This window comes from Malaya genurostris, chromosome 3 (genome assembly GCF_030247185.1).
Source record: "Malaya genurostris strain Urasoe2022 chromosome 3, Malgen_1.1, whole genome shotgun sequence".
NCBI lineage: Eukaryota > Metazoa > Arthropoda > Insecta > Diptera > Culicidae > Malaya > Malaya genurostris.
In genome coordinates, this window is record NC_080572.1 from 208,984,675 (window position 1) to 209,012,436 (window position 27,762).

Here is a 27,762-nt window from a genome sequence, read left to right on the forward strand (position 1 = left end):
TTTTTTATCATCTACCACCGTATCCGGCTATGACGACATTCAAGGGTCCGCAAACTGTCCGGCACGTACATCTCTCGACTGAAGCAATAAATTATTTCCATTGGAGGGCCAACATTTCCCTTTTGTTTTTCTTCATTAGCACCGATGATGCTTGACGCGCGTACGTGACTGTGATGCATGAACTCAGGTGAGCAATAAATTCAGGGTGGGAGAGTATAATACGCCACTCTTCAGAAAGAAAAAGTGGCGATATTTTAATCTCTAGAGCTATGTTCTTAACTCCTGCTGCGTTAATTGGTAATGGCTGTAATGGATGGAAAAGGGTTATAATGAGCTTGCTTGTAGAAACGTTTCAATTAAAGAGCAACGGGTGTGTTTCAATGATACGTCAGCTTCGGTTTCTTAGCCTACCCAGATATAGCAGGGTGTATTTTACTTGGAGGTAAAAAGAACCTACTTGAAAAGCCAAGAAACATTCGAATGAACAAGCATTGAAGTGATATTAGCCTTATAAAGGCTATGGAGTGTCAAGATTACTATGTTCTAGATGATTTCATATCACCGGCAAAAGTTTTCAAATATATCAATCCAAATATTTAAATATTATACTGAAAATCGTAGTTACGCAAGTGTATTTTAATTATTTTGAATAAGTGATACGGGGATCCTCTCGATTCGAGTGCAATTGATAGATGTTACACAAAATAAATCGAAGAAAATCACATGAAAATACACGAAAATCGGTTCGAACTCTTATTTGCTCATTTCTGAAGCCATACATCGATAGGTGATATAATTTATGACTTGGTACTAACATTTATTGCATAAAAACAACTGCTTTATTGCAACGGTTTTCACATTACGATCAATCATCCTCTTGAACATAATTAGCTAACTACTCATCGGAAGAATTAGCAAAATAGGGTACTACGGCTAAAGGGGAAAATAAAGTAAAACAGGGCAAAACCTACTCCTTTTCTCAGAAGTTACCCGCTTTTGTTGAAGAAATTTTAATGAAACTAAAAGTTAAACATGCCAAAAAAATATACGCAAAAAAAAACATTATGTCGTTATAATGTGGAATTTTTGGTGTTCATTTCATAATAAATTTCTACAGCTAAAGAATCGAGTTGCAACCAACCAATTCAGTCAATCAGCCGTTTATTTGCAACTCATTTCTGACACAGAAGCGACAAAAAGAAAGTCTTTGTCGTGAATACGACTTACTTTACTATGGGACGCCTTTTCAAAATTAACCATATGGAAGAATGGGCAGAATTCAATCGTGAATATCTCGATATGTATTAATGGCAGCAACATAATTCTTTCACAATTTCATCAAAAATATGATCAGGAATATAGGATAATATTTTGGACAGTGTGAGATAACCACAAACAACTCAAAAATTAAGCTTTCTCAAAATTTGAAAACAACGCGGAAAACTCTTTACTTTCGCTTGGATTTTTCGCGCACGGACGACGATTTTGAGGTAGTCAGCCACATATCTTCATCTGAACGTTATAAAAGGGGAACCATGGTCGAAAATCGATCATTTGCCACTAGATTCCCCGATGGAAATCGATGCGGCCCTATCTTCCTTCCAGCATTCAATCGCAGTCGCTCGTGATAGGACGGTTCCAGTACAACATATGCCGACTTCCTCTCTTCAAATCGACAGTGTCACCAAGAAACTCATCCGACTTCGAAATATCTACCGGAGGCAGTATCAACGAACTGGCATCCTAGATAAGAAGACTTCTTATAACAACTTAACTAGGATAATCCAGGAAAGAGAAAGGTGTCATTACAGCACTAGGTGGATTAAAACAGGTGTTTTTTATTTAAAATGTCTTATTATATTTTTCCTTACTAAAACTCTAGATTCCGTCAATTATTCGGAGAACGTTTGATCAATGGATCTATTTTTCTGCTGGTTAAACGTTAAGTTTAAGACGCGCGCGTGAAGTTTATAATCATTCTGATATTTTTGGTGACCGTGCTTATGTAAATATAGTTTAGACTGCGAGGAGGACCTTTGTGTAACATAAATGATTCAATTGCGCAGAGCTACACTGAACTTTTTATAAGCGTAGCACTAGTGTGATGCAATTGGCAAACACAAAGGATTTCAGTGCAACCTCCACTACAACGATGTAGTGCAGTGTAAAAACGAAGGTTTCATTAGCTATACAGATAAAAGTATTGAGATCAATTCCTCAATTCATTTATCCGTTCTAATTGACCCTAGTCCAGGGGGGTCGGGAACTTGTCGCCTCATAAAAGTCAAAAATTATAACAAAATATCCATGTTTTCAATGAGCCATGAATATTTTCTTTTCGTTTCAACTCTTTTACTCCACTGATTAAAATAAATAAAATTAGAGTAGAAAGCTCAACATTCAAAGCCGCAGGCTCCCGACCCCTACTTATCCAGAGGTTATTGTATTTTTATATCCATGAAAAAATATTTAAGACTTTGTGATGTTGTAAAATATTCGAAGTAGTTCACATTAAAACTCAACAGTCCTCATTTTTTCACTTAGAACTATCAACTTCACAAACTAATTTTGTTGTGTTCCGTACTATTATCGTACTTTCAAATTGCTAGAAGATCCAACTTTACATTTAAACCAACGCTGACCTAAAACTGAAGTTTTAGGAAATTTAAAAATGGAACTTTTTCTCTTTTTAATGACTTCTTCAGATGTATACGATTTATGACCGGCTGACTAATAGTTCGAAAACGATATTTAAAACCAAGATGGCGATTTTCTATTTGAGGAAAAATGTTAAATTATGTTTTTTATGAATTTCTACTGTTCATTCGCCCGAAAACTTAACCTAACACACCAACTGCACCATCGGAAGTTTCATGAACAACAAATTCCATTCACCAAGCGTTGCTCCGGTTTGCACTGATCGGAAGTGCTCTTGTATTCGGTACTGGCATATTTGAGTTCTTTCATCATTTCTGCGCTCTGGTCGCAGCGAAAATTGTTTCCATCCAATACAAGGCGAACCAGTACCGGAAATTTATCACCTAACCGTTTGACTTTCAGATCGGAGAGTTTGTTATGGGCGAGATCCAGCTTAATGATTCGTGGTACTGTCCTCAGTAGATCCATATCAAGTCTTGTTAGCTGATTGTGAGCCAAATGGACGTACTTCAAATAAGTTACGTCACTCGTTAAGGAATTGGAAATTGAGGATATACGGTTTCCATTCAGTTTCAGCAGGATCAGATTTTTGAATTTTGTTACCGACTTAAAATCGAACTCTTGCAATTGGTTATACGACAAATCCAAAGTAACAAGTTTGTTCAAACTTGGAATTTGATCTACGCTGGAGAGTTTGTTATGCGATAACCTAAGGAAAATGAGAGCTAGATCTTTTCCAATCGGTTCCACTGCCTGAATTTGATTGTTGGAGGCAACCAACTTGCGCAGATTTCTTGGTATTCCGATTGTTTTAAGTCGGTTGTAGCTAACATCAATCGAATCCACTGACCAATCTCTGACGAATTGATGAAGATCAAACTTTTGCAATGCATTGTGCGAAACGTTCAACGTTATCAATGATGTACAGTCCGTAAACATCGCATCATCGATTTTGGAGAGTAAATTATTTTGTAACTCCATTACCTCCAGTGCAGATAAGGAACTGAGTAGTCTTGATGGTAATGCTGCAAGTCTGTTGTTACTCAGATTTAGAATTTTCAATTGAGTCAGTCCATTGATCGCATTCTCCTGTATTTCACTGATGTCATTGTGGCCTAAGTCTAAGTTGCTGATCTTGGATGCTCCTTCAAACACGTAATTCCTCAAAATGGCAATTTTATTTCCAGTAAGATTCACCTCCCTGATATTCCTTGCATCGGAGAATGTATCGCTTTGGAGAGTTTTTAGTCCACTGAAACTAGCATCAACTATTTCTACACTAGGGAATTTTTTCAATATCGTTGTTGGAAGCTGAATTATAGTTGATGACTTGAACTTTAATACTTTCGGTGAATTCACATCAGAAGAAAATGTTGCCTCCGTCAATAAGTCATTTGATTTCAGTTGTACGTCCCGAAAAACGCACTGATTTTCCTCTTGTGTACACTTGTAATCTCTCGCTGTTGACAAGTGAACCATGCAGAATAGACTGAAATGAAAATAAATATGTTTGAACCGAAATTATTTCCAAGTAATTGTGCAACGTAAGTAACAATATTTACCATAGTGGAAGAATAAACCTTTTTATTGCTGACATTGCGTGCATTCCCTACCAAGAATGTGCCTTAACTGTTTGTGATTATTATTAATTCAACTTTTATAGGAAATCACGGAGTTATCTCACAGAGAACGGACATCCGAGTAAGAATAATTTTTTTAAAGCTGTGCAAAACATGCATTTGATAAATCGATGACAATCACCGTTGCGTAAGATTTTGTACGCACGAATTGCCATTATGTGCGAGCTTGTATTGTATATATACGAAATTCCTGGGCTGTTTATACGAATTGTCATTTGTTGATTACTTTGCCAGACCAGCTGGAAACTTCTTACACATATTAAAATCTCTACATGGACGTCTGTTCTCTGTGGTGATCTGTTGAGAGCATTCAACGTCATGTGTTTATTACGTATTTACCGCAAACCGATTGGTTGTGAACTAACTGATCGTTTCCGAGAGCAAATAAGGTGATAATTATTTATAAGCGTATTTTTTATATTATCGTTTTCTAATGCATTATTTTGGGTAAAACTAATCTTTCCTTCACTCATTACAGTAAATCAATGAACTAGACATAACTTTCAATGAATAAGCAACCTTTTGCACACAAAATTCTTATTACAGTGCGATCTTCACAGTTATGTTAGCTTAAGGAACATTTATAACTGACATTGTTTGCTCTACGTACAGCTAGGCAAATTTATTGTGGGGCACGGTTCGAACTTGCTCACTCACCTTCATCAATCCCTGGAAGTGTTCTTCAAATTTTACTATTCTGGGATGTGATTCAACCAGAGCCGTAGCTAGCGCCTCGGAGGCTTTGAGGAAACAAGTAAATTTGGGGCCCCCCATACGGAACCTATTTTCCAATTTCAAAATACACCTTGCGTTGTCTGTAGAAAAGTTTTCAATTCGAGGTATTTTCATGGGCCCCCAATATCTTTGCCGAAGTAAGGCTCTTTCAGGGTCAACAAAGTGGTTGACGAGAAGGAGCTCCTTCGGGGCCTTTTCTCGCCAGGGGCCGTGAGGCACCGCCCCATCTGCCCTATGCTAGCTACGGCCCAGGATTCAACACATCTCAAAAACCAAGCTTGCACATGGTTTTTCTACTTTTCTATCAGAAGAATCATTGTAAATTCATCGTGATTTTATGTCATGTCAATATTATGTATTGTTACGTCAACTCTTTTTGCACTAGTACAAGTTAGTAATGAATTATGCCCAGAGTCTTGCAGAAAGGATTATATTTTACCTATAACTTTTTTCGGCATAATTTTTTGAAATCAATCATGAAAGAATTTCCGTTAGCTTTCTTTCATGCTTACTTACCTTACCTAATAGCTATAGGCCTGGGGTGTCCTTTGCTGTATCAAGCATACGTCTCCACATAACTCGGTCCATGGCTGCTCGTCGCCAGCCACTCAAGGCACGGATGCTTCTGAGATCACCCTCCACTTGATCGATCCACCTTGCTCCTCTTGTATTAGTCGAATCAGATTCGGGAACCATTTTCACTGAACTGTGGTCCGACATCCTTATGACATGACCAGCCCATCGTAGACGTCCGATTTTAGCTGTCCGTACGATGGGTGGTTCTCCTAGCAGCTGTTGCAATTCGTGATTCATTCGCCGTCTCCACGTTCCGTCTTCCATCTGCACTCCGCCATAGATGGTCCTCAGTACCTTTCTTTCGAAAGCACTGAGGGCGCGTTGGTCCTCTGCCAGCATAGTCCAGGTCTCGTGGTCATAGAGAACAACCGGTCTAATGATCGTTTTGTAGACGGTCAGTTTCGTGCGGTTGCGTACTTTTCTCGATCGGAGGGTTTTTCTGAGTCCAAAGTACGCACGATTCCCTGCCAAAATACGTCTATGAATTTCTCTGCTGGTGTCATTATCGGCGGTCACCAGTGAGCCCAAATACACGAACTCGTCAACCACCTCGATATCGTCACCGTCTATCAATATTCGTGGTGGGAGGCGTAGGCGAGAGCGTCCCAGATACTCGGACGTAGCACATCACTCTATCCATCGTTGCTTTGACCAATCGCGTCAGTTTATTCGGGAAACCGTATTCGTGCATTATCTGCCATAGCTGTTCTCGATCGATTGTGTCGTATGCCGCTTTGAAGTCAATGAATAGGTGATGTGTGGGTACGTTGTATTCACGACACTTCTGGAGTACTTGTCTTATCGCAAATATGTGATCCGTAGTGGCGCGGGCTCCAGTAAATCTCGCTTGGTCAGCCCTACGAATTCCTTAGCTATTGGTGATAGACGACGGCAAAGAATTTGGGAGAGTACCTTGTAGGCGGCGTTCAGCAATGTGGTTGCGCGGTAATTGCAACAGTCTAGCTTATCGCCCTTTTTGTAGACGGGACATACCACCCCATCCATCCATTCCTGCGGTAAAATCTCCTCCTCCCAAATCCTAGAAATCATCCAGTGCAGCGCTCTAGCCCGTGCCTCTCCTTCATGTTTGAGCAGCTCGCCTGGCAACTGGTCATTGCCCGCGGCTTTGTTGTTCCTCAGTTTGCCGATCTCCTCACTTATCTCCGACAGATCAGGGGCTGGGAATCTGTCGTCGGCTGAGCGTGCACCCAGATTGATTCCTGTACCGTTCTCTGTATCATGTGCTTCGCCATTCAGATGCTCGTCATAGTACTGCTTCGTTCATGCACTTCCATATTTTTGTCAAACAAAGCATTAAAAAGGCTGAAGATAACAACGCTACCGAGTGGCATGAAATCAACTCCACATTTTTGGCTATTGTAGCTAAGTCCCAAAGGGATTTTGAGATTAACAGATACTTTTTGAGATTTTATACTGATTCAAGCTGGCTAAAAGAAAATTTAATTTCGATCAGCCTCCGTTCCAATTCAAAATTTGATCCAACCATGAGAGAGTAATAAGTCCTCCAATACTAAGCACTGATAAACTGAAACCTTGTTGTTAACCGAAGAATCAGCTCACTGAGACAAAATATTAGATTAGATCCATAGTTAGTTACGCTCTAAACGTTATGAGAAAAATAAGGTATAATTAGTACTTAGTACACGGATACAAATCCATTGTCGGCACCATAATTAGGAAATCATGAGATTCATGAAACATGTCTTCTCATGGGATCAGGTCTTTTACGGATGATTTTATCAGTACAATGATTCTGCAAAATCATCTTTGGGACCTTTTCGCCTTTCTCTATAGAAAGGTATTAGAATTGCTGGAAAACCCGACTTTCGAATGGAGCCTCGGAGACCCATAGTGTTATTTACCATTCGACTCAATTCGACGAGATCGGAAAATGTCTGTGTGTGTATGTATGTGTGTGCACTTTTCGAAGATATTTGAACGCGCTCAATTTTCTCAGAGATGACTGAACCGATTTTAACAAACTTATGCTCATTTGAAAGCTACTGTTGGGCCATTGATCAAGTTCAAAGTTCAAATGGCTGTGACTTTTGGTTCCGGAGATATGATTGTATAAGTGACGTAACCTACAAAACGCGTTGAATTTTTACCGCTTAGTTTTCTCAAAGATGGTTGAGCCGATTTTAACAAACTTAGGCCCGTTTGAAAGCTTTTGTTAGGCTATTGATCATGTTCGAAGATCAAATCACTGTGACTTTTGGTTCCGGAGATATAATGGTATAAGTGACGTAACCGAAAAAACACGTTGTTTTTTATCGCTCTAATGTATTTAAGGGTGCCAATATTTTGGGATCACCTCAAATTTCGTTAAACTTTTCGTTCAAAAGTATAAGCATCTCGAAAAAACTCCCCATGCAAAATTTGAGCTAAATCGGACATAGGTAAGGGGTGCTACCCGGCGGTTAAGGTTTGAAAATTTTCGATCTTGATATATTACCATAGGGAGCGAGTACATGAGACTTCCGAAATTGAAAAAAAAATTTATGTCAAACGTCTTAAAATTGCATGAAACGTCGAGATTTTACTATCTCAAAAATTTAAAAAAAAAACGACTTTCTGGAACAAATTTTGACATCCCAGTCCCAGAAAGTCGATTTTCCAAAAAAGCAATTTTTTTGTCAAGATGACACTAAATTTCGACGTTTCATGCAATTCGAAGACTTTTGGCATCAAATTTTTTTTCGATTTCGGAAATTTCATGTAACAAACAATTAATGATAAATTTTTTAGTATGCAGAGCTGCAAATTGTCAGTCATGTCAAATGACCTTGACAGACTGACTAAAATCATCGTCAACTGTAATCGGTACGGTCAAAGTGTCTGTCAAATGAGATATTCGATAGTTCTATCAAAGATAAATAATAAAGACATGTACGTGCATATATATATATATATATATATATATATATATATATATATATATATATATATATATATATATATATATATATATATATATATATATATATATATATATATATATATATATATATATATATATATATATATATATATATATATATATATATTTTTTTTTTTTTTTTTTTTTTTTTTTTTTTGCAATGTGGTTCGTTCCCGGTACCTTCTGAAATGACCGCCCTCACCGCTTGGTGGAGCGCGAGATTAATTGCATTGTTATCATTTCAACCAAAGTGTGCCATAAAATCTCTATGTATACAAATGAGCTACCGAATCGAAAGGGTTCTCACGGTTTGATATTTGCATTAGGAATGTATGATGGGAACTCAGCAGTGCAACCAATTTATCACCATTGGTGCCAGTTTCACGGAGGACCGTAGATGTGCACCAAAAAAAGATCGTGACTGTCATGTCTGGAAATTCGTTTGTGGTTCTATGACCAAGTAGCTGTATACTCAGTCAAAGACAGACGACTTTTTTGTTTTCTCTCTCATTCTCATATTCCCTGTTGAAGTTAAAAAAATCCATGAGAGTACTAACATGAACATAAATTGATAAAGTTCATTGTTATTTGCAAAAAGTTATCGGACTTCGGACTTTATTGGTGTAAATGAATTCAATGTTTATGCTGCTTTATTAATATTTAGTCACACCGTAATCAAGCAGTGACAAGAGAAATGAAGATAATATCAATCGCATCGGCAATCAATGAGCGTCCTGGTGAGTGTAATATCAAGAGAATTTAAGTTATGACAGATCGGCTCTCTGAGACTCAATATATGATGATTTGTAGAGCCTGGTTGGCAGCAGTCCAGTGACATAAGCTTTCCAATCTTCGTCGTGCAAAGTTGCTAGTTGATAGTGACATTTATCAACTCTGGTTGTATGACATAACAACAAATAATTAAAAATTAAAGTTTTCTGAAACGTATGATATCGCAACGAGTAACAAAGAGGTGATATCCGCGACGACGGTTTTGAGGTAGTAAGCGACATTCATTTTATTTATATTTGCGGTGTCACTAACCTAACAGGCTAAGGCCAGTGATAGCCACTTTTACCCTAAACGACATTTCGACGGAGTTGGTATAAAATGTTAATACTAGATACGGATCATTCCACCAATTGCCGACACACTTTGATAGTCTAAAACAAAAGAAGATGTTTGGTGTACTATTTATTGGGTAGAGTCACTCCATTGATTCTTGGCACGATTAAAATTTTGATTAAACGAAAAACAACACTTTTTATTAGATTTTTTTCGACCATAAAATGTAAAGCAAAATTCTTGCAACATACAACATTTTTCTATTCAAATGCTTTTTGATAAAAATATTTTTTTAAATAAAAACATTCTTTAAAAATTAATTTATTGATAACTAAAAATCAACTGCACTGGTTAGAATGAATAAAACGTGTCAATTTTTTTTATTTTTCGGCTTTTAACGATATCTAATAAACTAGAGATTGTAAGAGGAGAACAAAAATGAAAATTATAAAGCCATAGTACTCAAGGAAGAGCAAGGATGTGTAGATAAAGTGAAACGTTACAAGGGTTAAGTAAGCATCAGGCTACTCGCATCCATCTACCGGAGCAGTTCCACTGGCATCCCCAAGTGTAAATGCTCTAATCTGACAAAATGTTGACGTCTGTAAATGAAAACACAAGCATCTGCGTCATTTTTTTTTGCTTTATGTCTTTTTCTTTTTTGTGAGCAGTTATTTTGAGATTTGCTCAACTTTCATTTGATCGCCGTGTTTGTGCAAGAAAAATGTGTGGGTAATGGTCAATAATAATGAAATTCTTTGAAGTTTAAGCACAATAATGACATAGAATCAAAATCGTGAATCTTCCGTCGAAACCGAAATTTCACTATTGAAATGATGGATCGAGAACGAACTTATTTTGTGTCCGGTACATTTTTGTAAAGGTTAACGTTATTTGAGAAGGTTTACATAATAATTAGAAAATTGTCGCGCACTTCTCACACCATTTTTAATTAAATTTTTTGTGTATTGATTTGAATACGTTTCGGTGGCACCAGAATAGTGGTGTCCAATATTTTATTGTACATTAGATGAAATTTTTTTCATATGACATTGAAATAAAAAAGGTTTTCCTTTACGAGAATAAGGTTTCCTTTTTATGTTAATATGTCTCACTTAAAGAGGTGTATCGAAAATAAGCTATCCACATACATTTGTGTTGTACGCATAAATTTGTGATGGTTTGTTATGCTCAGATCACAACATGCTGTGCGTTTGTTGTTAGCTTTCGTTTGTTTACTTGTTTGTGCGGTTGAAATTCTGCGTTTTCAAAATGTCGCGTATTGAAAAGGAAGTGAAAATTAACGTTCTGGACACATGGCTAAGTGAGAAGGGTATTACTATGCGAAAATTGGCGAATCGGTTTGGAATTTATCATGCTAGTGTTAAAACCATCATTAATAAGTTTGGGAACACTATTCTTTGGATGAGCTACCAGGAAGAGGTGAAAACCCGGTTCTTCCAACCCGAAACTGGACCAGAAAGCGGTATCTCTAATCGTGAAGAACAAATCAATGTCAATACGTGATTTCCAATTAAGTAGGAACGAGTGTCGGAATGATCCAGCGTATCAAGAGGCGAAATCAAATGAAGACCTACAAGAAACAGAAAATCTCGAAACAAAGCGTAGAACAGAAGAAACGAACAGCAACAAGGGCCCGGAAATTGTATTCGCGTCTTTTGCAATATCCGGATGCATGGGTTTTGATGGACGACTTATGTGAAGAAGAACTCAAAATACAATACCTTACTGTCATCGTTGGGGAGGATGTGAGCGATGCGGACAGGTTGATGCAAGTGGAGAAATTCGGTTGAAAGGTACTGGTCCTGTGGTTTGAAGTCAACCATTTTGTACACTACCGGAACTATAAATGCAGAAATCTATCGATCTGAGTGTCTCCAGAAGAGATTGCTGGCTTTATATAAAAAGCATAATACACCTCCACTGTTTTGGCCGGATTTAGCGTCGGCTCACTATGCCAAAACCACTCTCAGTTGGCTTGCGGAAAAAGGTATAAGTTTCGTTGAGAAAAATATCAATCCACCAAATTGCCCTCAGCTTCGACCCATCGAACGTTACTGGACAATCGTGAAGAGGGTCTTAAAGAAGACTGGTAAGGCAGAAGGGAACATGCAGGAGTTAAAAAAAAAATGGGCTCAAGCGTCCAAAAAATGCGATGCAACACTTGTCCGGAACTTGATGAAGAGCGTTCGATCAAAAGTTCGAAAATTCGTGAGGGAATAACTTAAATTTCATTCGATTTTCATTATGCTCAAGTTTAACCTCGTGCAATAATGGATCAATTTTTAGTTTTAATAAAATATCGTTTTGCCTTTCTCATATAGAAAGGTTATGCAATCACTTGAAAAACCGACTAGTAAAAATTGGCCCGGAGAGCCAAGTGTCATATACCATTCGACTCAGTTCATCGAGCTGAGCAATGTCTGTGTGTGTGTGTGTGTGTGTGTGTGTGTGTGTGTGTGTGTGTGTGTGTGTGTGTGTGTGTGTGTGTGTGTGTGTGTGTCAAATAATCTCACTAGGTTTTCTCGGAGATGGCTGAACCGATTTTGACAAACTTTGATTCAAATGAAAGGTCTCATGGTCCCATACGGAATTCCTGAATTTCATCCGGATCCTACTTCCGGCTCCGGAATTATAGGGTAAAGTGAGTTCAATGTTGTACACCGTCACTTAAAATATTTTCGTGACTGCGTACTAGAAGAGTTTGTGTGTCATGTTAGTTGGTGTTAGGTACGAACCGAAAAGAAAATTTTTGAATAGAATACCCCAATATTATATGTACATGAGAAAGGCATCATTACACCACTAGGTGGATTAAAACAGGTTTTTTATCATAATTTGAAAGAAAAAATTGTGCATAGATTATTTTCGATACACTCCTTATTTTTCAAATTTCACCATGCTGGAGAGAAATAAGTTTTTGATCGCAAATATCTTCAATTGTACCAACGTTAATAACATAGTTCTTTCTCCTTGCAATCGGAAACATGATCAGCAATTTATGATTAGATTTTCAGATTATTGTGAGATTACCATAAATAACTAAGGCATACCTAATTACCATAAATAAATTTGGCAGGGAATCTGCAGCTATGGTCGAGCAAGTCAAATCTTCATCACTATCGGTACGGTAAACAAGGAAATATACCGTGAAGAATGCCTAAATATGCTATTATTCTTACGCAGCCATGACTCTCCCTCGTTATTCTGGCTTCATTTGGCATCTTGTCACTAGGCCAAAGATGTTTCGAAATGGTATGAAGTGAATGTTGTGCCGAAACAGACGAATCCACCTAACTACCAGGAGTTGCAACCTATCGAGCGGTATTAGGCTCTCTCGATATAAACAAAATTCTACAACTATAGAAAAATTTCGAAAATCTTGGACAAAAGCAGCTAAATCGGTTACTGAGAAGTATGCACAGTCCCTAATGGCTGGAGTAAGCTCACAAGTTCATAGTTTCTTCTTGCAGCTTAATATAACTAATTCTTGCAGTTTAATATAACTAATAATGCACAGTTATTTGCATAAAATATGAATATTGGATTGAACTAACAGCAAATTTTTTGTATTCCTGGATAATTTAATCTGTCCAGATTTTGTCGCGAACAAGCCTTAAGTTGCTATAAATAAGAGACATTCGTTTTTGAAGTAATTTTTTTGTCTCTGTGACCATGGCGCAAATGAAACCGTCATTCATTCCAAGGGACAGAAAATTCTATCCAGCATTATTCGTCTGGTCCGTTTCATTGGAAGAAAATGTCCTAAAATTTATTCAACGTTCATTTTTGGGCTTGTTTGCCATTTTACTTCAAAGACCGTTCGCACCAAACCCAGGGCAATATTCAGCGTTCGAGGAAAATGCTCTATTTCACATTTTCTTCCATTGCAATGCTAGTTTTAGTATTTATTTATTTCGCACAGCGTTCAGCTCAGCGAACGTCTAAATTTTCATAGAGATTCAAACAGATAAGCTATGTTCGAATAAAAATCGAAGAAAAAAAAAATAGAAGAATGAAATCAATCATGTAAATCTATACTTTATAAATTGCATAACATGGATCTGTCAACATCTTCTAAACTATATGAAATAAAGAGTTTATGTCGTCGACAAATTGATTGGATTTGTATTTATCTAAAATATTGTCGAAGGCACCAAGATCCTATTTTTTAATTAAAAAGTTTGTCATTTTGTGTCTTTACAGTAAGTTTTATAGCTTAGTTTTTCACTTTAACAAAAATCTCCATGCTGAACAACTATTGTGAAAGCATCGAACAAGTCAGATCAACCGTTAAAGCCCAATAAAAGAAAGTCAAATCATATCATATTATTCCCGTAAATCTGACAGAGGCTTTACATCACATTGCAAAGGATAATCCGAATCGCGAATTCCACTAATCAGGTGTATGTTATCGAAGTATTCTCAAATTACTCTTTAACTGATCGAAAAACTTATTGGAAAGCACCTTCTCGTGCATGTCGTCATCAAGTGTTTCTTCTATTGGAATTTCAAATACGATTTGGTTTCCATCTCGCCCTATCGAAGCGAAAGTTTTTCCTTACTCTTGTTCGGAAAGTGAAATAGTATTTTTGATATCGTTCGACGTTTATTTTTCCTTTCATTCCGAACTCGACACTCCAGCAGGCATTCCGGAAATCTACTCTGACATCGTATTCCATTTCCATGCAGTTAGCGTTGCTCGCGATGTGTTTTCCTACACGGGCGGAGGAAAGTTTTGCAATTTTTTCACCCATCGATGTCATCGCGTTTATCTTTCCCTTGCTCACAGTCAAACGTATCAGGAGGCGATCAGTTGGATATGCGTACGAATATATCTGGTGAATGTAGGTATGTATGTATGCATGTTTGTCGCTGACTGGCTGCTTAACTTGATGCAGAAGAATTTATTGAACATTTATTGGATTTTAGGTATTTGAAGTTATGTTTGAAATTACAACAGTTCACTTTTCTGGAATCTCATTCATAGTTGGAAGCGAGTTACTGGAGATCCGGGTGACAACTATGCGAGCCAGAAGATAATAAAAGTGGCGAGATGAAATGGCAGCCAACAGATGAGTTGGAATTTCTTTTAAAATCGGTTTTTCTCTGTTCGATGCTAATATATTTCGTGGAAATCCATTATTTTTTTTCTGTTCTTCTTCCGATTGTACTTCGCAATTGGCCATAGGTCCGGTCAGGCTCAACAGAACATGTTTGGTCCGAGTGGATAGTTGTAAATTTTTGAACCCCTCCCCTTTTGAAAAATAGGTGGAGTCTTTCATATGTGAGTGTAGGCAGTGGGAATCTTCACCCTCAAAAATTTGGTTTTTTTTTGTCGTGAATACGACTTACTTTACTATGGGGTGCCTTTTCAAAATTTACCATCTGAGAGAGTGATTAGTTTTTGATCGTGAATATCTCTTGTTGTATCTAACGAATCAACATAATTTTTGCTACACACCATCGGAAATATGATCACAATTTTATGATAAAATTTTCAGTTGTGTGACATAATCTTAAATAATTCAAAATTAAACTTTCCTTAAATGTTTGATATAAACGAGTATCAAAGGGGATAATCCATATAGCGCGTTTGCCTTGCTCCTATTTTTAAAGCTCATAGCTCAGTGATCTGTGAAAGGATTTATATAATCTAACTACCAATAGAATCGAAATTTTTCAACTTAAACGTGTATAGCAAAAGAAATGAAGTATTTCAATAGTACACTATTGAATAACCTGTCACATTTGACCCATTGCACTTTTCGCTGTTTGAAATTCACACTAATCTAGATCAAGTGAAGCCTTCTTTGTTTTTGCTAAAAATGTGGAAAAGGGGAATGCTTGTATAATTCATACAATTGATCAACTAATTGATATTCAGAAGTGTTTAGGAACATGTCCGTTGTTTTCGTATTCACGACATCCAGTTAGGTCTCTGACATTACCCACCCGCCTTTTATTTCAGCGTAACACTACTATATGGAAATCGAAATGGTCCAACCATCATATGATTTATAAATCTAAATTAGGAATTATTGTAAATCTTTGATAAATGTCTTGAACAGAAGTTTCTAAAGGTTGAAAGAAGTTTTCAATCCTTTGAGGTAAATATTATACCCGTTTCAAGATTAACAATCAACAGATTCGGATAAGCAAAATCCCACAATAATAAAATTGTTATTCTGTACCCATGCATCTTCGAATTTGATGAAACATCAAAATATGAAAATCTGAACCAAAAGAAGACGTTTGGTGTACTATTTACTCTAGCAACATACATATTTCTATGTAAAAATGTCTCAGCATTTTGATAAATATTTTGGAAATTGAAAAACAATGATAAAATTCTTAAATCCCATCAAAAAATACCACTTTTTCTGCTTCTCACCAACTTTATTTAAAATTTAACTTTTTTTCGATTAGAAAAAGGAATCGAATTTTACATAAGAACCTTGAAAAATATGGGACTCTTTTTATAACAAGAGCAGTTGAAACGCAAAAGAATCACAGTAGCCACATCAGCAACACTTAAAATTTGAGTTCGGTGGGAATTGAAATTCACAGTCTTCACAATGCCTTATGTCGTAATGTATTTTTTCTTCTTTTCATAATTCTATAGATTACTGCGACTTTAACTGTGTCAAAAATGTATTACGCTATTACGCGATTATATTGTAAAAATGTGTTTTCGTTATATAAAATATCAACCTGAGAGACTTTCATAATAATAAGCTTTCTGTTATGTAGCTCTTAAAATCAAAGTTCTAAGAATTGAGAGTTTGAATACTCCGTTGACGTTAAATAACCGGATAATCGTGTCTTCCCCCAAAAAGTATTTAGTACTCACACCACGACCAAAATCTTATCATTTTAATTACTAGATTCTTTATCATGTGTCTTTTGATCAGTTGAAACGGAATTGCTTCCCTTTAATAAAAGTTTGGCATTTTAAAATCTATTGAAAAGAATTTTCTGTATTACATAAATGGGTGAAATTCAATTACACAGTCTGAAATTTCAAACTGGTCGTGGTGTTGTGTGAACTAAACACTTTTCTGGGTAAGATACGAATTCGGTCAACTTATTTTTTGACATTAAAAATACCTTACTCTCCACTATATGGGGTCAAGTGTCAATTAAAAGTTTCAAGCTAGCCGCGTAACATTTTTCAGTCATAATTTGAAACGATAATAAATCTGTCACTTGTTGATGGATTTATATAATTTTACAACCAATCGATTCGGAGACATTTAAATTAAATATGTATGGTAACGTCGTTATAGTATTTCAATAACTTACTATTGAAAAATTGGTTTGAATCTACCAATGTGTTCATGAACCAATCACAGCAGGATATAATGATTTTGATTTCTCTCGCACGACTGACGTTTTCGATCATTGCTTACACCTCACACCATTTCATTTTAGTAGCAGTTGGCATTGAGAGGCTTCGCGTCATGCATAAAAATCACCGCATCGTTCTGCGTAGTATGAAGTTTCACACAAAGAGGAATCTATAAATATGCTGTATAACTCTTCATTACTTAGTAGGTGCTTGCCTGTGAACAAGGCAAGTGGCTCGTCCAGTGAGCAGGGCTTGAAAATTAAGCCAATGAATATTAACAAAAGAGTTTCACCCTCTGCTATTCGCACACATTCGTATGTCGGGTAGAATTCACAGCGCAACCCAAGCAAGGAAAGCTGCTTCGTTCGTTCATTAGTGCATGAAGATGGGCGCCAGCTGATGACTATGCTTTATGAGGTTAGCATATGATAAACGGTTCTCAAATTGAAGATGCCTATGATAAAACTAGATTCATAACTTTTAGTTTCGATAAATATTTATTGGAAAAACATTGCTTTTTGTATTTCTAGAATATATACACAGTGTAAACTCCCAAGAAATAAATTGATCGTTTTGAAAAAAGGGCTCAAATGCAAAATTTATGCTTATTAATAGTAGCTTTCGAACGAGCCTAAGTTCAAACGAGAAGCGTTCTCAATAATTACAAAATAATCCGAAAAAGTTAAATAAAAAAGAATTAGGGTTTTAATTTTTTGATAATTTTTATCTTAAAGCTGTTATTAAAACAGTCGTGAGTCGGATTGACCTCTCCATCGGTTCCAAACTTATGGTTTGCCATACTGAAGCCATGTGCAAAGTTTCATCCAAATCGGAGAAGGTCGAGTCTGATGATCTGCTAAGCATTTCCGGAATTGCTCTTTAGTAAAAAGCTTGAAATATGTTTCTTTAAAAGATCCGGTAGATTATCATAATGGCGGACATAATTACAGCTACAAATTTAAATGATCAATTTGTTATTAGTGAAACTACCGCCCTATTTCTTGTTTACGTCCGTTTTGATCATACGACGAACGGATACTTTGGAAGGAATACGAATAAACCATTCTTGTTTTCACTCGAATGAATTCGAACGCGACTCGTTTGCCACAAAATATTTATATATCAGTGAACTTCTTCAAATAAATGCTGAGCCATGATGAAATCACTCCAATCTTTGTGATAGTCATAGTAAAATGTTTGCTTTTTTTTCTGGCGAGCAGGGCTTGGAATATTAATTCACCGGCAAATGAATATATACATAGTTTCCATTGCATTGTGAGCGAACAATTCCACCACTCACAAAAAGGACGCCTTTCCAACCAAAAAGAACCACAAACCGCTAGCGGAAGCAAATATATTCCACGTATGCACAGATGGTACAGCATGCTGGTATTAGAGTCTTCATGAAGCACAGAAGCTGTGAATATAATTTTTTCTCTCGTAGTCTGAACGTCATTCCTCTCACAAAATAATTCATAGTAAGCAAACTATCTTCACGGGGTTAGAAAGTGATGAAGATTATGTATTATGTATTATGAAGTTTTCGCTAACAGACTGATGACTGGCTCTCCAAACGCGAACGGCTGTTCATGATGACTTTATGCCACGAAAACTGTTGCCTATCACACATTTAATTCGTGTCAAGTTAATAGAGGGTAAGAATTCTAAGTTATACTTGAATATTATAAACAGAAGTAGCAGGAGCGTTTCTGTTTCTTCTGTAAATCAAATTCCTGCTGAATAGCGTTTAATCGAAGTAGTGCATGATAGTTAATCAACCAGTAGGAAAAAAAATAAGTCTTTTAATCAGTATTCCGCATTGAACATTTTTTGGTTGAATTTTCATTGTGTGTTGCTATGAGCTGTGAAAAACACATGTCCCCATTACAGCAAAACCTTTATTCAAATAAACACTCTAGCGGTGGAAGTGCACACAAAATGAATTCTATATGAACAAATGTAAATCGCTTTAGGACCAAAAGAAACATTCGACAGTTGAGAGCCAGTCATCAGTCTGTTAGCGAAAACTTAATATATAGGGTAAAGTGTTATAATATGCCCCCCTTAAGAAAACATTGAGATATTTTCAAGTGTATTCATATATTTTCCTCGATAATGTAAGTATTTCATTGCAATACGGATGAGGAACATAATTTTCAATGACTCCAATAGAAAAGATGAGAATTGATTGATATAAACACATTTTCCAAAACGGCCACATTCTTAGTTTTTTTCGCTCGCCTCAGACATAATGCCCCAGCAGCCGTAAAACATGTCTCACAACAAATCATTGGCATGACACACAACAAAAGACATTTTATCCCACAACAATGATGCATTATGCTTCTTGAAATGTCCATAAAGTTACTATTTTGAGATAATCAGTATGTCAAAGAAATGGCGGATAAAACATCTATTTAGTCGAAGCAAAACCTTACATCGAAAAGCTGCCAAATGAAATTTTTAGTTTTTTCATACTTTCCTGCAAATGACAACCACCAAACTTGCATAGCAGAAAGATCCTACGAAAAGATAGTGTTAGTGATAAAACTTTGGTTCAGAAAAGTCTTCAATGCTTAAGAAAGGAAAGGGGGCATTTTGGCAAACAGAGGCGCTTTATAAGACTTTCCCCTAAACTTCAAAACTTTCTAGCCCCGTGAAGATAGTTTGCTTGCTATGAATTATGGGGCTCTTACCGAGAGAAAGAGGAACAGTAGAAGGGGTGAATATTGTTTGCTCTCTTCCATTCTCGTGCATGGGCAGCCATTCCAATAAAGGGCCATTTTTCGTCGAAAATGAGGCAGGAGCCGCGTCAGTGGCGAACGCTACCCCGTCATGATTAGCGCTGGGTTCTTCCCGTTACTTGAAGAGGAAGACTTGGACACCATTTGATTCCAACAAGACGGCGCTCCGTGCCACACAGCCAACGCTACGATCGATCTTCTGCGCACAGTCTTCGAAGATCGAATTATCAGTCGAAATTCGGATGACGTTTGGCCGCCTCGGAGCTGTGATTTGATACCGTTAGACTATTATCTTTGAGGGGCTGTTAAAGATAAGTGTTATGTGGACAAGCCAGAGACAATTCAAGCCTTTAAGGACAACATTCGTGCAGCCATTGCTTAAATCAAGCTGAACACAATCAAAAATGTACTAAAAAACCGGACCGACCGTATGGCGTACTGCAAGGCCAGCCGGGGCAGCCATTTGAATGAAATTATATTCCACAATTAACCGGAAGGATTGTACTTTAATATGAAAAAATAAATTTTGAAATCGGATGAACCGTTTGTGTTTTATTGCATGTTTAAAAAAAAGTTATATGGTGGACCCTGTATACTCATCTTCACTACTTCGTTCATCCAAACCCTGCTGGCGAGCCTTCCAATAAATGCGCGGTTCCAAGTTTTACGGATCAAATTTTACCATATCTATCAAATGACAGATGATATCAAACATTTTTCATTACAACTTAAGTCTGTACCAAAACTGATGGTTTAAAGTTAGATTGGCGTTGTTCTTATGCATGTACGATGTTTGAAAATATGATTGATTCGAACGTAAACGGTAATACGAATTCGACATACTTTCGAACTTATCGCATACGGCCGTAAACAAGAATGACGGTGCATATATTTTGATATCTGCAGGTTGCGAATTCACGTGCTTCTGTTCATTATTTTTGAAAGATTTCTTTTCTCTTCACGCTTGAAGATACCAAATTTGTTTTCTATATAGGGGTGCGAATTCACATCTGCAGCTCAACCAATTTCAAGCAAATTTTTAATATTAATAATCCAATGTTGCGTGAATATCCCAAATGCAACGAACGCCAATGATCATCGTTCGCTTCCCTTCGCCTTTGATTTGTATTAGTAGATTCGGGTTCTCTACGATTATTGCTTACTCATTCTCAACCTTTTCTTTTTTGTGCAGTGCATAGTTCATAGTTTGCATAGCACCGAAGATGGACGATTGAATTAGTTACACGAACAATATGTGCAACATTGTATTGACTTTGCACATAATCGTCCCATATTCTATGGGATGTTCAATACATATGGGACAATTATGCGTAGCTTTTTGAAAATTTCCACGGAATTTTTGTTTGGGCTCTTCTCAAAAGTAAGGCTAGAGTTAAAATGGCAAACTGATGATACAAATTCTACCTTTTGGTCATGCAAAATCTATGTCAAGTCAAACATTACCAAACTTATTCATATAGAATTACTCTCGCATCAGTTAATACCGAGAAACTTCGACCTTGTACCTTTCTAAAAACGACGAGAATCTCTGCAAATACAAATAGTCCATCAAATTACAAATACAGAGAATTTTAGTTGTTTTATATTTTACTGCAATTTACGGCCAAGAGCTCAACTATTCTAATCTTGGCAAAATTTTCCATTGCAGTTTAATTTTGGTTGCCTGATTTTCAAGTCAGTGGTTCAAATTATTTTATAGATGTTTTTTCTGGTAGGTTGTTTAATAAATAGAATTCGTATCCTGAAATAAATAAATACTAAGAAAAGGCAATAAAATTCAAAATACTCTGTTTAATATCACAATGTTATTTAATTTCCATTTCAAAACAACTTATCGATTTAAATAACAAGAAAACCACGATCAACTAACTAATCATATCATCCCCTCGAGATTGGGCAATCCGATCCTCTAGCTTAGCTGGAATTTTAAAATTCCGTCGGGCACGTGTGCTGCTGCGCATCACAATTGGAGTCAACTTGGGTGGACTTTTGTAGGTTGCTGCAAGTAACTGTATTTTGCGTTTCTGGGCACTGATCGGTTGACCGACATCGGGAGAAAAATCTGCGGGGGTTTTCGCTATAAAATTTAAACTATTATGCAAGGAACGCATGGGAGTGGAAGCATTGGAAGTGTTTGCGATGTCAGCGCCACGATACGGAGTATTAAGACTAGACCCTCGTGGAAATTTCCTATCCGCGAAATGTGCTACCTTTGCACAGCATTCATCATAAAACATTTCCAGTTCCATAGTTTCAAGAGCCGTATGAAATTTGGTAAGCTCGTCTGCGAAAAGCCGATTTTTTGAATGCTCGCTGAACGTGGTACGTTCGGTAGCATAGGAAACCGGTAACTCATTCATAGCGTTCTTCGGTCGCCACTGTAGGTTAGAAATGCAAAGAACTATTCGTTCTTTGATCACATCTTCGTATGCGTACTCTTTTATTCCAGACCAAAAATTTACGCATAATAAGTTCATGGCTGTATCCGCAAGATAAACTGGTTGAAATTTGTTGGCTTCCGCAGCTCCAATCTGCACTACGATCCCGATCGTATCAAACTCGTTGAATGGTGGCCGAAAACTGGAGACATCAATTTGTGCTATTTTCGTTAACGTCCGGCAATGGCTAACGGGTAAATGGTATAACTGCCTGTTCAACACCCGATATGAACAGTTTTTGCTATCATTTAACTGAATTTCACCATTTCGGAAACCATTTGCAGTTGCATTTGTCACTTCCAGTGCGTTACCTTCCTGCATGATTTCCAATATATCCTCCGGTGGACGCCTAATGGAGAACAAAAGGACTTTCTCTGGCTTACGTGCATCCATGACACGTACTACGAGAAATGGACTAGATTTACGAGTCGTAGTTTGACTACTCATGCGCTCTCTAACTCGACGATTGATTTCGTTCATGTCTTCCTCTTGTCGTCGACGCTGATGTGCAACGATAATGTCGCGCTGCGTTTCGGTGAAATTAACCTGCAATATTAAAACATAAACGATGATGAAAAATCTCGTGTTCTGCGCAAATTCTATCTTCTGATTACCCACCTCCAGACATGAGAAATCAACGCCAGCATCTAACAGTTCAGGAAGTTCAGCGGAACACAATGACTTGGGGGGTAACTTCTTCAAACCATTCCCACTTGCTTGCTTTCGTTCGGCATCAAATTCTTTTTGTACCTGACTAAAAAGAGTTTGAAAGTTCTCAATACGGTTGGCATCGCTCACCTGAGCACGACGAAGTTCAAACCGTTCCGATCGTAGAACTGCAAAATCGAAATAAGTAAAGAACAAAACATTTTTGATTTGCGATGTTACCCGTGCTGCCCTTCGATTTATCCATATACATCAGGGGGTACATACGAACAACTACCAACTGTAAGCAAACTATTAGTCCTCCCTGATCAAGAATACTATTTCCGGATATGAGAAAATTACTCGGCACTTTATATAATCCCAACTTTGTGGACCATCGAGCTCTTCGTGTGGAGTTAGCGTGGATTTTTAATCGCACATCAATTGGAGCTTCCAAGGGAAAAACTCCTTCGTTCAAATTTATTATTTCAGCACCTTGTATCATTAGCTTAGTTCCTACTTTGATTTTACCATTTAAAATTGCTTGCGTTAAAGGTGAATCTATGACCGTTCTTATAGCGTACCACCCATCACACAGTTCTAGCTCTAAATCTAGCGAATCGAGATCCCGAAACACTCGAGAAACGAATAGAACCATTCGTTTGTTCGGTATTTCGTCCTTTTCCAATATCTTTCGTATAACAGGTCGTTTGGCACAATCGATCTCCACATGGTATCGATATAACATTTGACAGAATACATTCTCTGGTGTTGTGATGCCCCGAAAAGTCCCATGAAAGTTACGCTCCATAGAAGAAAGTTTGATTAGAATCCATTTCCAGGCATTTTCGATCCATCCACGAGGTATCAGATTTGGATCGACTCCAGGCGTGGCCAAAAAAGCAGAACTTAACTCCGATAGTCCCACCAAACAGTGATCGTCAAGAAGCAACTGAACAGTTGCATCTGGATCTCCTAGGTCTAAGGGAATTCCGTCGACATTTTCGATGCATTTACTTTTTCTGGAAGATTGGAAACAGTTTAGAAACAGAGCAAACAGACACACAGCGCACTTACCCATATAAACTTATCGTGTCGAATTTGAACCCAGAGACATTATCTGCATCCAACAGACCAATCCGTTCGGGAAGGTCACCGTCGTACTGTGAAGGTTTCAAATTGCCAACAAACTGCTCAACTGTGTTTCTGTCACGCAGTTTCTTCTTCCTTATAAACTCATACAATCTAGGCTTACGTCCTGAGTCCGATTTATTCTGTGCGTACTCGAGCTGTCGTTGTCTGGCCAGTTTTCTAGCATCCAGAATTTGTCGGGCAACTTTCAATCCATCGATTAATTCAATGCCAAGTTTTGCATAAACTTCCCCAAAACTATCATCCCAAGGATTTCCACTTGACTGATTAGCCGTCGGTGGACTTTGTACGTCGCACTCCTCGAATCGATTCACTAATCGAACCTGCTTCAACGGACGCGAACTGCGCGGAATGGGTTCTTCAGAGGCGAACAAATTATGAAATTCTTGATCGTTCATCTCTTTAAAGAAATGTTCCATTTCATCCTCGACTGGATGGAAATTTGGCACACCTTTTGAGGATAGATTAGGTGTACTGGTTCGATTGGCCATTTCCAATTCTAATCTTCCATTAGGCTTTCGCCGCTTAAGAGGTGTTCCTGACGCATCAAGACTTTCATTCTCTCGAAGCCGTTTTGATCTTTGATCCTCAATGTTTGTACTGCAATCTGCTGTAAGGTTCGTTTTACCCGACGTCACATTAACTGACTCTTCTTCAATCTGTTGAAATATTGTGCGAGCTTTCGCTAAAGCAGATTCTGAAACTTTCACCGATTTACCGTTAGCTGTCTGAAATCCACTCAACATCGTGTCATACGGTTTGTTAGTTTTAGCTTCTAACATTTCATGTTCACCGCTGAAATCTTGTTCCATTTGTCGAAACATCATATGAGCTTTATTGAGGGCACTTTCGGTTATTGCAATAGACGTTCCTCGAGCTGTTTGGAAGCCAACATTGGTTTGTTTTGCAGATCTGATTTTTTCCTTCTCTTCGTTTGTCTTCGTAATCGTAGAACATTCGTAAGTTTCTTCTTCCTTATCCAATTGTTGAAATCTGTAATGCGCTTTCGCAAGTGCATCCTCCGTTACCTGCACCGAATTTCCTCGAGCCGTTCGAAATCCGACACCAGTGAACCGATCACCATGCGTTTCCACTAAATTTTCACTGTCTTTCGCAAGCACCCTTTTCGATTCAGATATGGTGCTTCCTGCCGCTGTATTGGATCCACTAGAAGATGGCACAAACGGGTCCACTAATGCGCATGTTTCCTGTTCAACAGCTTTCATCCAAACTTTATCCTCAGTAAACATTCCCACTTCTTCGCTCCAAATGGTCTGAGCTTTCGCCATTGCCTTTTCTGACACCTTGATGCCACTGCCACCGGCAGTTTGGAAGCCTCCAAAAGTTGTGGGATTAACAAATTGGTCGTATTTGTAGCCAATATTCAAACCCCGATTCGGTTCATTTGAAGAAGTGTCTGCAGTTGAAGTTAATGAATGTTTTTCTCGCATCATTTTCTCGATACAACAGATGTCTCTCTCAGGCTCAACTTCACAATTCTTATTTGGAGAGGACTGCAGCTGGACAAGAAAATCATCGTCGTCGTCTAAAAGTTGGTCTAATAGATTTTCCTGTTTCTGTACTTCGGTATTCATATCTTCATCAACAGAACTAGGCTCTGATTCATTATGAAACAACCAAGCAATGTTCAAGGTACGAGGAGAACCACTTGAAGCCAGCGAAATTGGTGAAAAAGGTTCCGGACAAAATCCATAGAAGGGCGGTTCTTGTTCTAAGGATTCGGAATCAAGTTCCTTTTTGTCGTGAGATTCGGTAGACTTTTTAAAAAATTGTGAGAGTTCTTCGATGTTGGCTTTAATGAGCAAACTGGAATCGAAATCTTCTCTCTGCGGACTGACACTGTTTTGTGACGCGATTACAGCTGCAAGATCGGGTTGTAGACCATCAAGACTTTCCATTTCATCATCAGAGCTAGGATCCTGATCCACTTTCGGAACTAAAATTTCGTCTTGCTCATAGCTTAACCTGCGGATTACGTGTGGGGTTTCCGACAGGGTGTTCAAAAATTTCTTTCCGGAAAAAGTCCTTCGAGTACTTGTTTTATTAACGACTTGAGGAGGGCTATCGATGTAGCTTTGAATCTTTGAAAGGCGTTGACGAAGTTTCGTAGACCTAATTTTCGAGAAGTCTATTCTTAAGTCATCATCAGATTCGTCGCTGAAATCAAAGTTTCTCGTCACTTTTGCATCAGGTGCGATTTCAAGTGTTCCGCATTGTAAAATATCTAAAAACGAATAAATTAGTAAATTCCCTTTTTTTTTGTATATTCTTACCATCTGGTTTATTCTTATAAAGTGACGATTGTCTCACATTACTCCAACGATCTTTGCGCCGGGTCAACATTGGTGAATGACAAATTAACTCAGATTGCTCCGGTTCACCGTCGGATGGGTGTTCCAATTTAACCGAAGTATTTACAGCACTAGGACTATTTTCTAATTTCATAGGACTACTCCAATCTTTCAAGTCGTGCTCTTGAGCAACTTTCAAATCGGCCAGGATATCCGCTGCTTCACAAATGCCAATCATTTGCGTATCCAAGTCAAATTGAGTATAACTATAATTTGCCTTTTTTAAAGTAGCTTCATTTGTTTTTTGATGATTACGTTCCACAGAATTGTCGGCAGGTTCTATCACATCATCAATTTTAACGAATTTATTTTTGACGTTAGCAAGAAACTCCCTAGAAGGCTTGATTGAATTTTCTAATTCAATTTGATTGGCCTTTTCCAAAATCGCAGCAAACACAAGTGGATCTTCATCAGCAAACACAACTGGCTCTGTATTATCATCAAGGTAAAACAAATTGGCATCCCGGGATTGCTCGGAACATGAAACTCGCTCTTTAGCTTCCGGAACGGACGGAGTATTTAATAAGGCACTATTTGGCTCAACACAATTCTGTTGATTACCGCGGGCTTTTTCGCGGTTCAAAGACAGTCTCGTCTTTCGTTGAACTTCGCCGGTTAGGCGACGGGATTTTCTGGGTTTCACTCCTTCCGGGCTAGCCGGAACTTCTTCCATTTTTTCAAACGCCTAATTATCACAGTAATATCTCTGAGTTATATCAAATTGATTATCAGTTCGTTTAAAACAAATGAAAACAATGATTTATTTACAATACGAATCCTTGCAGAAGGGATGCCAGAAAACTTACAGCCAAATAAGAATTTTACGTCTGTTACTCTGAAAAATATATATCTAGTAGAATAACTTAGTCTAGAAAACACTATCCATGAAACAAGTATCACATACTCTTCCAAAACCAATCAAAGACAATCTAACGCAAATGTATTCAGTTTTCGAGCACAAAACATATAAATTATTAACTTGCATGACTGGCATCCTTGGCTCGAAAGCTGTGAAGTTTTGACAGTTTACACTAAGTTAAGTCTTAACCAGAGATGCCAGATATTTTCATAGAAAATCTGTATTGCAAATAAAATATCTGTATTAATCTGTATTCACAATTGAATGAAATTCTTACAACAAAATAATGCTAAAAGATGTTATTCCAATAGATTGTGGTTGTACGATGGTAGATTCAATCAGTCATTGCCGCGCTCACAAGAAAATTCAACGACGAAATGTCATATTTTTTTATCCACAACAATTGAATTGTAATTCCATATACACTGAAGTCTTTTTTATGCGAATTTACGTACCGCATAAAAAACCGCATAACTCTGAAAATTCGCATAAAAAAAAACCGCATAACTCAGAAACTTCGCATTAAAAAAACCGCATAACTCTG

General features: G+C 37.6%; 2 protein-coding genes across 2 annotated transcripts; both read right to left on the reverse strand.

Annotated features, from left to right (window-relative positions):
• Positions 1 to 1,573: 1,573 nt before the first annotated feature.
• Positions 1,574 to 4,302, reverse strand: LOC131437840 (chaoptin-like). The gene is made up of 2 exons (XM_058607455.1): positions 4,221 to 4,302; positions 1,574 to 4,147 (listed from the first exon to the last, which is right to left on the reverse strand). Exons 1-2 carry the CDS (start codon positions 4,262 to 4,264, stop codon positions 2,872 to 2,874), a joined length of 1,320 nt encoding a protein of 439 aa, XP_058463438.1. The 5' UTR covers positions 4,265 to 4,302; the 3' UTR covers positions 1,574 to 2,871.
• Positions 4,303 to 21,547: 17,245 nt separating this feature from the next.
• Positions 21,548 to 27,127, reverse strand: LOC131437433 (breast cancer type 2 susceptibility protein-like). The gene is made up of 5 exons (XM_058606772.1): positions 26,282 to 27,127; positions 23,913 to 26,232; positions 23,079 to 23,857; positions 22,809 to 23,026; positions 21,548 to 22,736 (listed from the first exon to the last, which is right to left on the reverse strand). The coding sequence occupies exons 1-5, from the start codon at positions 27,030 to 27,032 to the stop codon at positions 21,618 to 21,620; spliced, it is 5,187 nt and encodes a 1,728-aa protein (XP_058462755.1). The 5' UTR covers positions 27,033 to 27,127; the 3' UTR covers positions 21,548 to 21,617.
• Positions 27,128 to 27,762: the final 635 nt, after the last annotated feature.

What these genes read in the sequence shown, in the direction of transcription:
- LOC131437840 (XM_058607455.1), bottom strand. Translation starts at nt 4,264, where the DNA reads ATGCACGCAATGTCAGCAATAAAAAGGTTTATTCTTCCACTATG. An exon ending in AGGTTTATTCTTCCACTATG is followed by an intron (nt 4,148 to 4,220) that starts GTAAATATTGTT and finishes TTTTCATTTCAG; the next exon opens with TCTATTCTGCATGGTTCACT.
- LOC131437433 (XM_058606772.1), bottom strand. Translation starts at nt 27,032, where the DNA reads ATGGAAGAAGTTCCGGCTAGCCCGGAAGGAGTGAAACCCAGAAAATCC. An exon ending in GACACGATAAGTTTATATGG is followed by an intron (nt 23,858 to 23,912) that starts GTAAGTGCGCTG and finishes CCAATCTTCCAG; the next exon opens with AAAAAGTAAATGCATCGAAA. An exon ending in TAAATCGAAGGGCAGCACGG is followed by an intron (nt 23,027 to 23,078) that starts GTAACATCGCAA and finishes TCGATTTTGCAG; the next exon opens with TTCTACGATCGGAACGGTTT.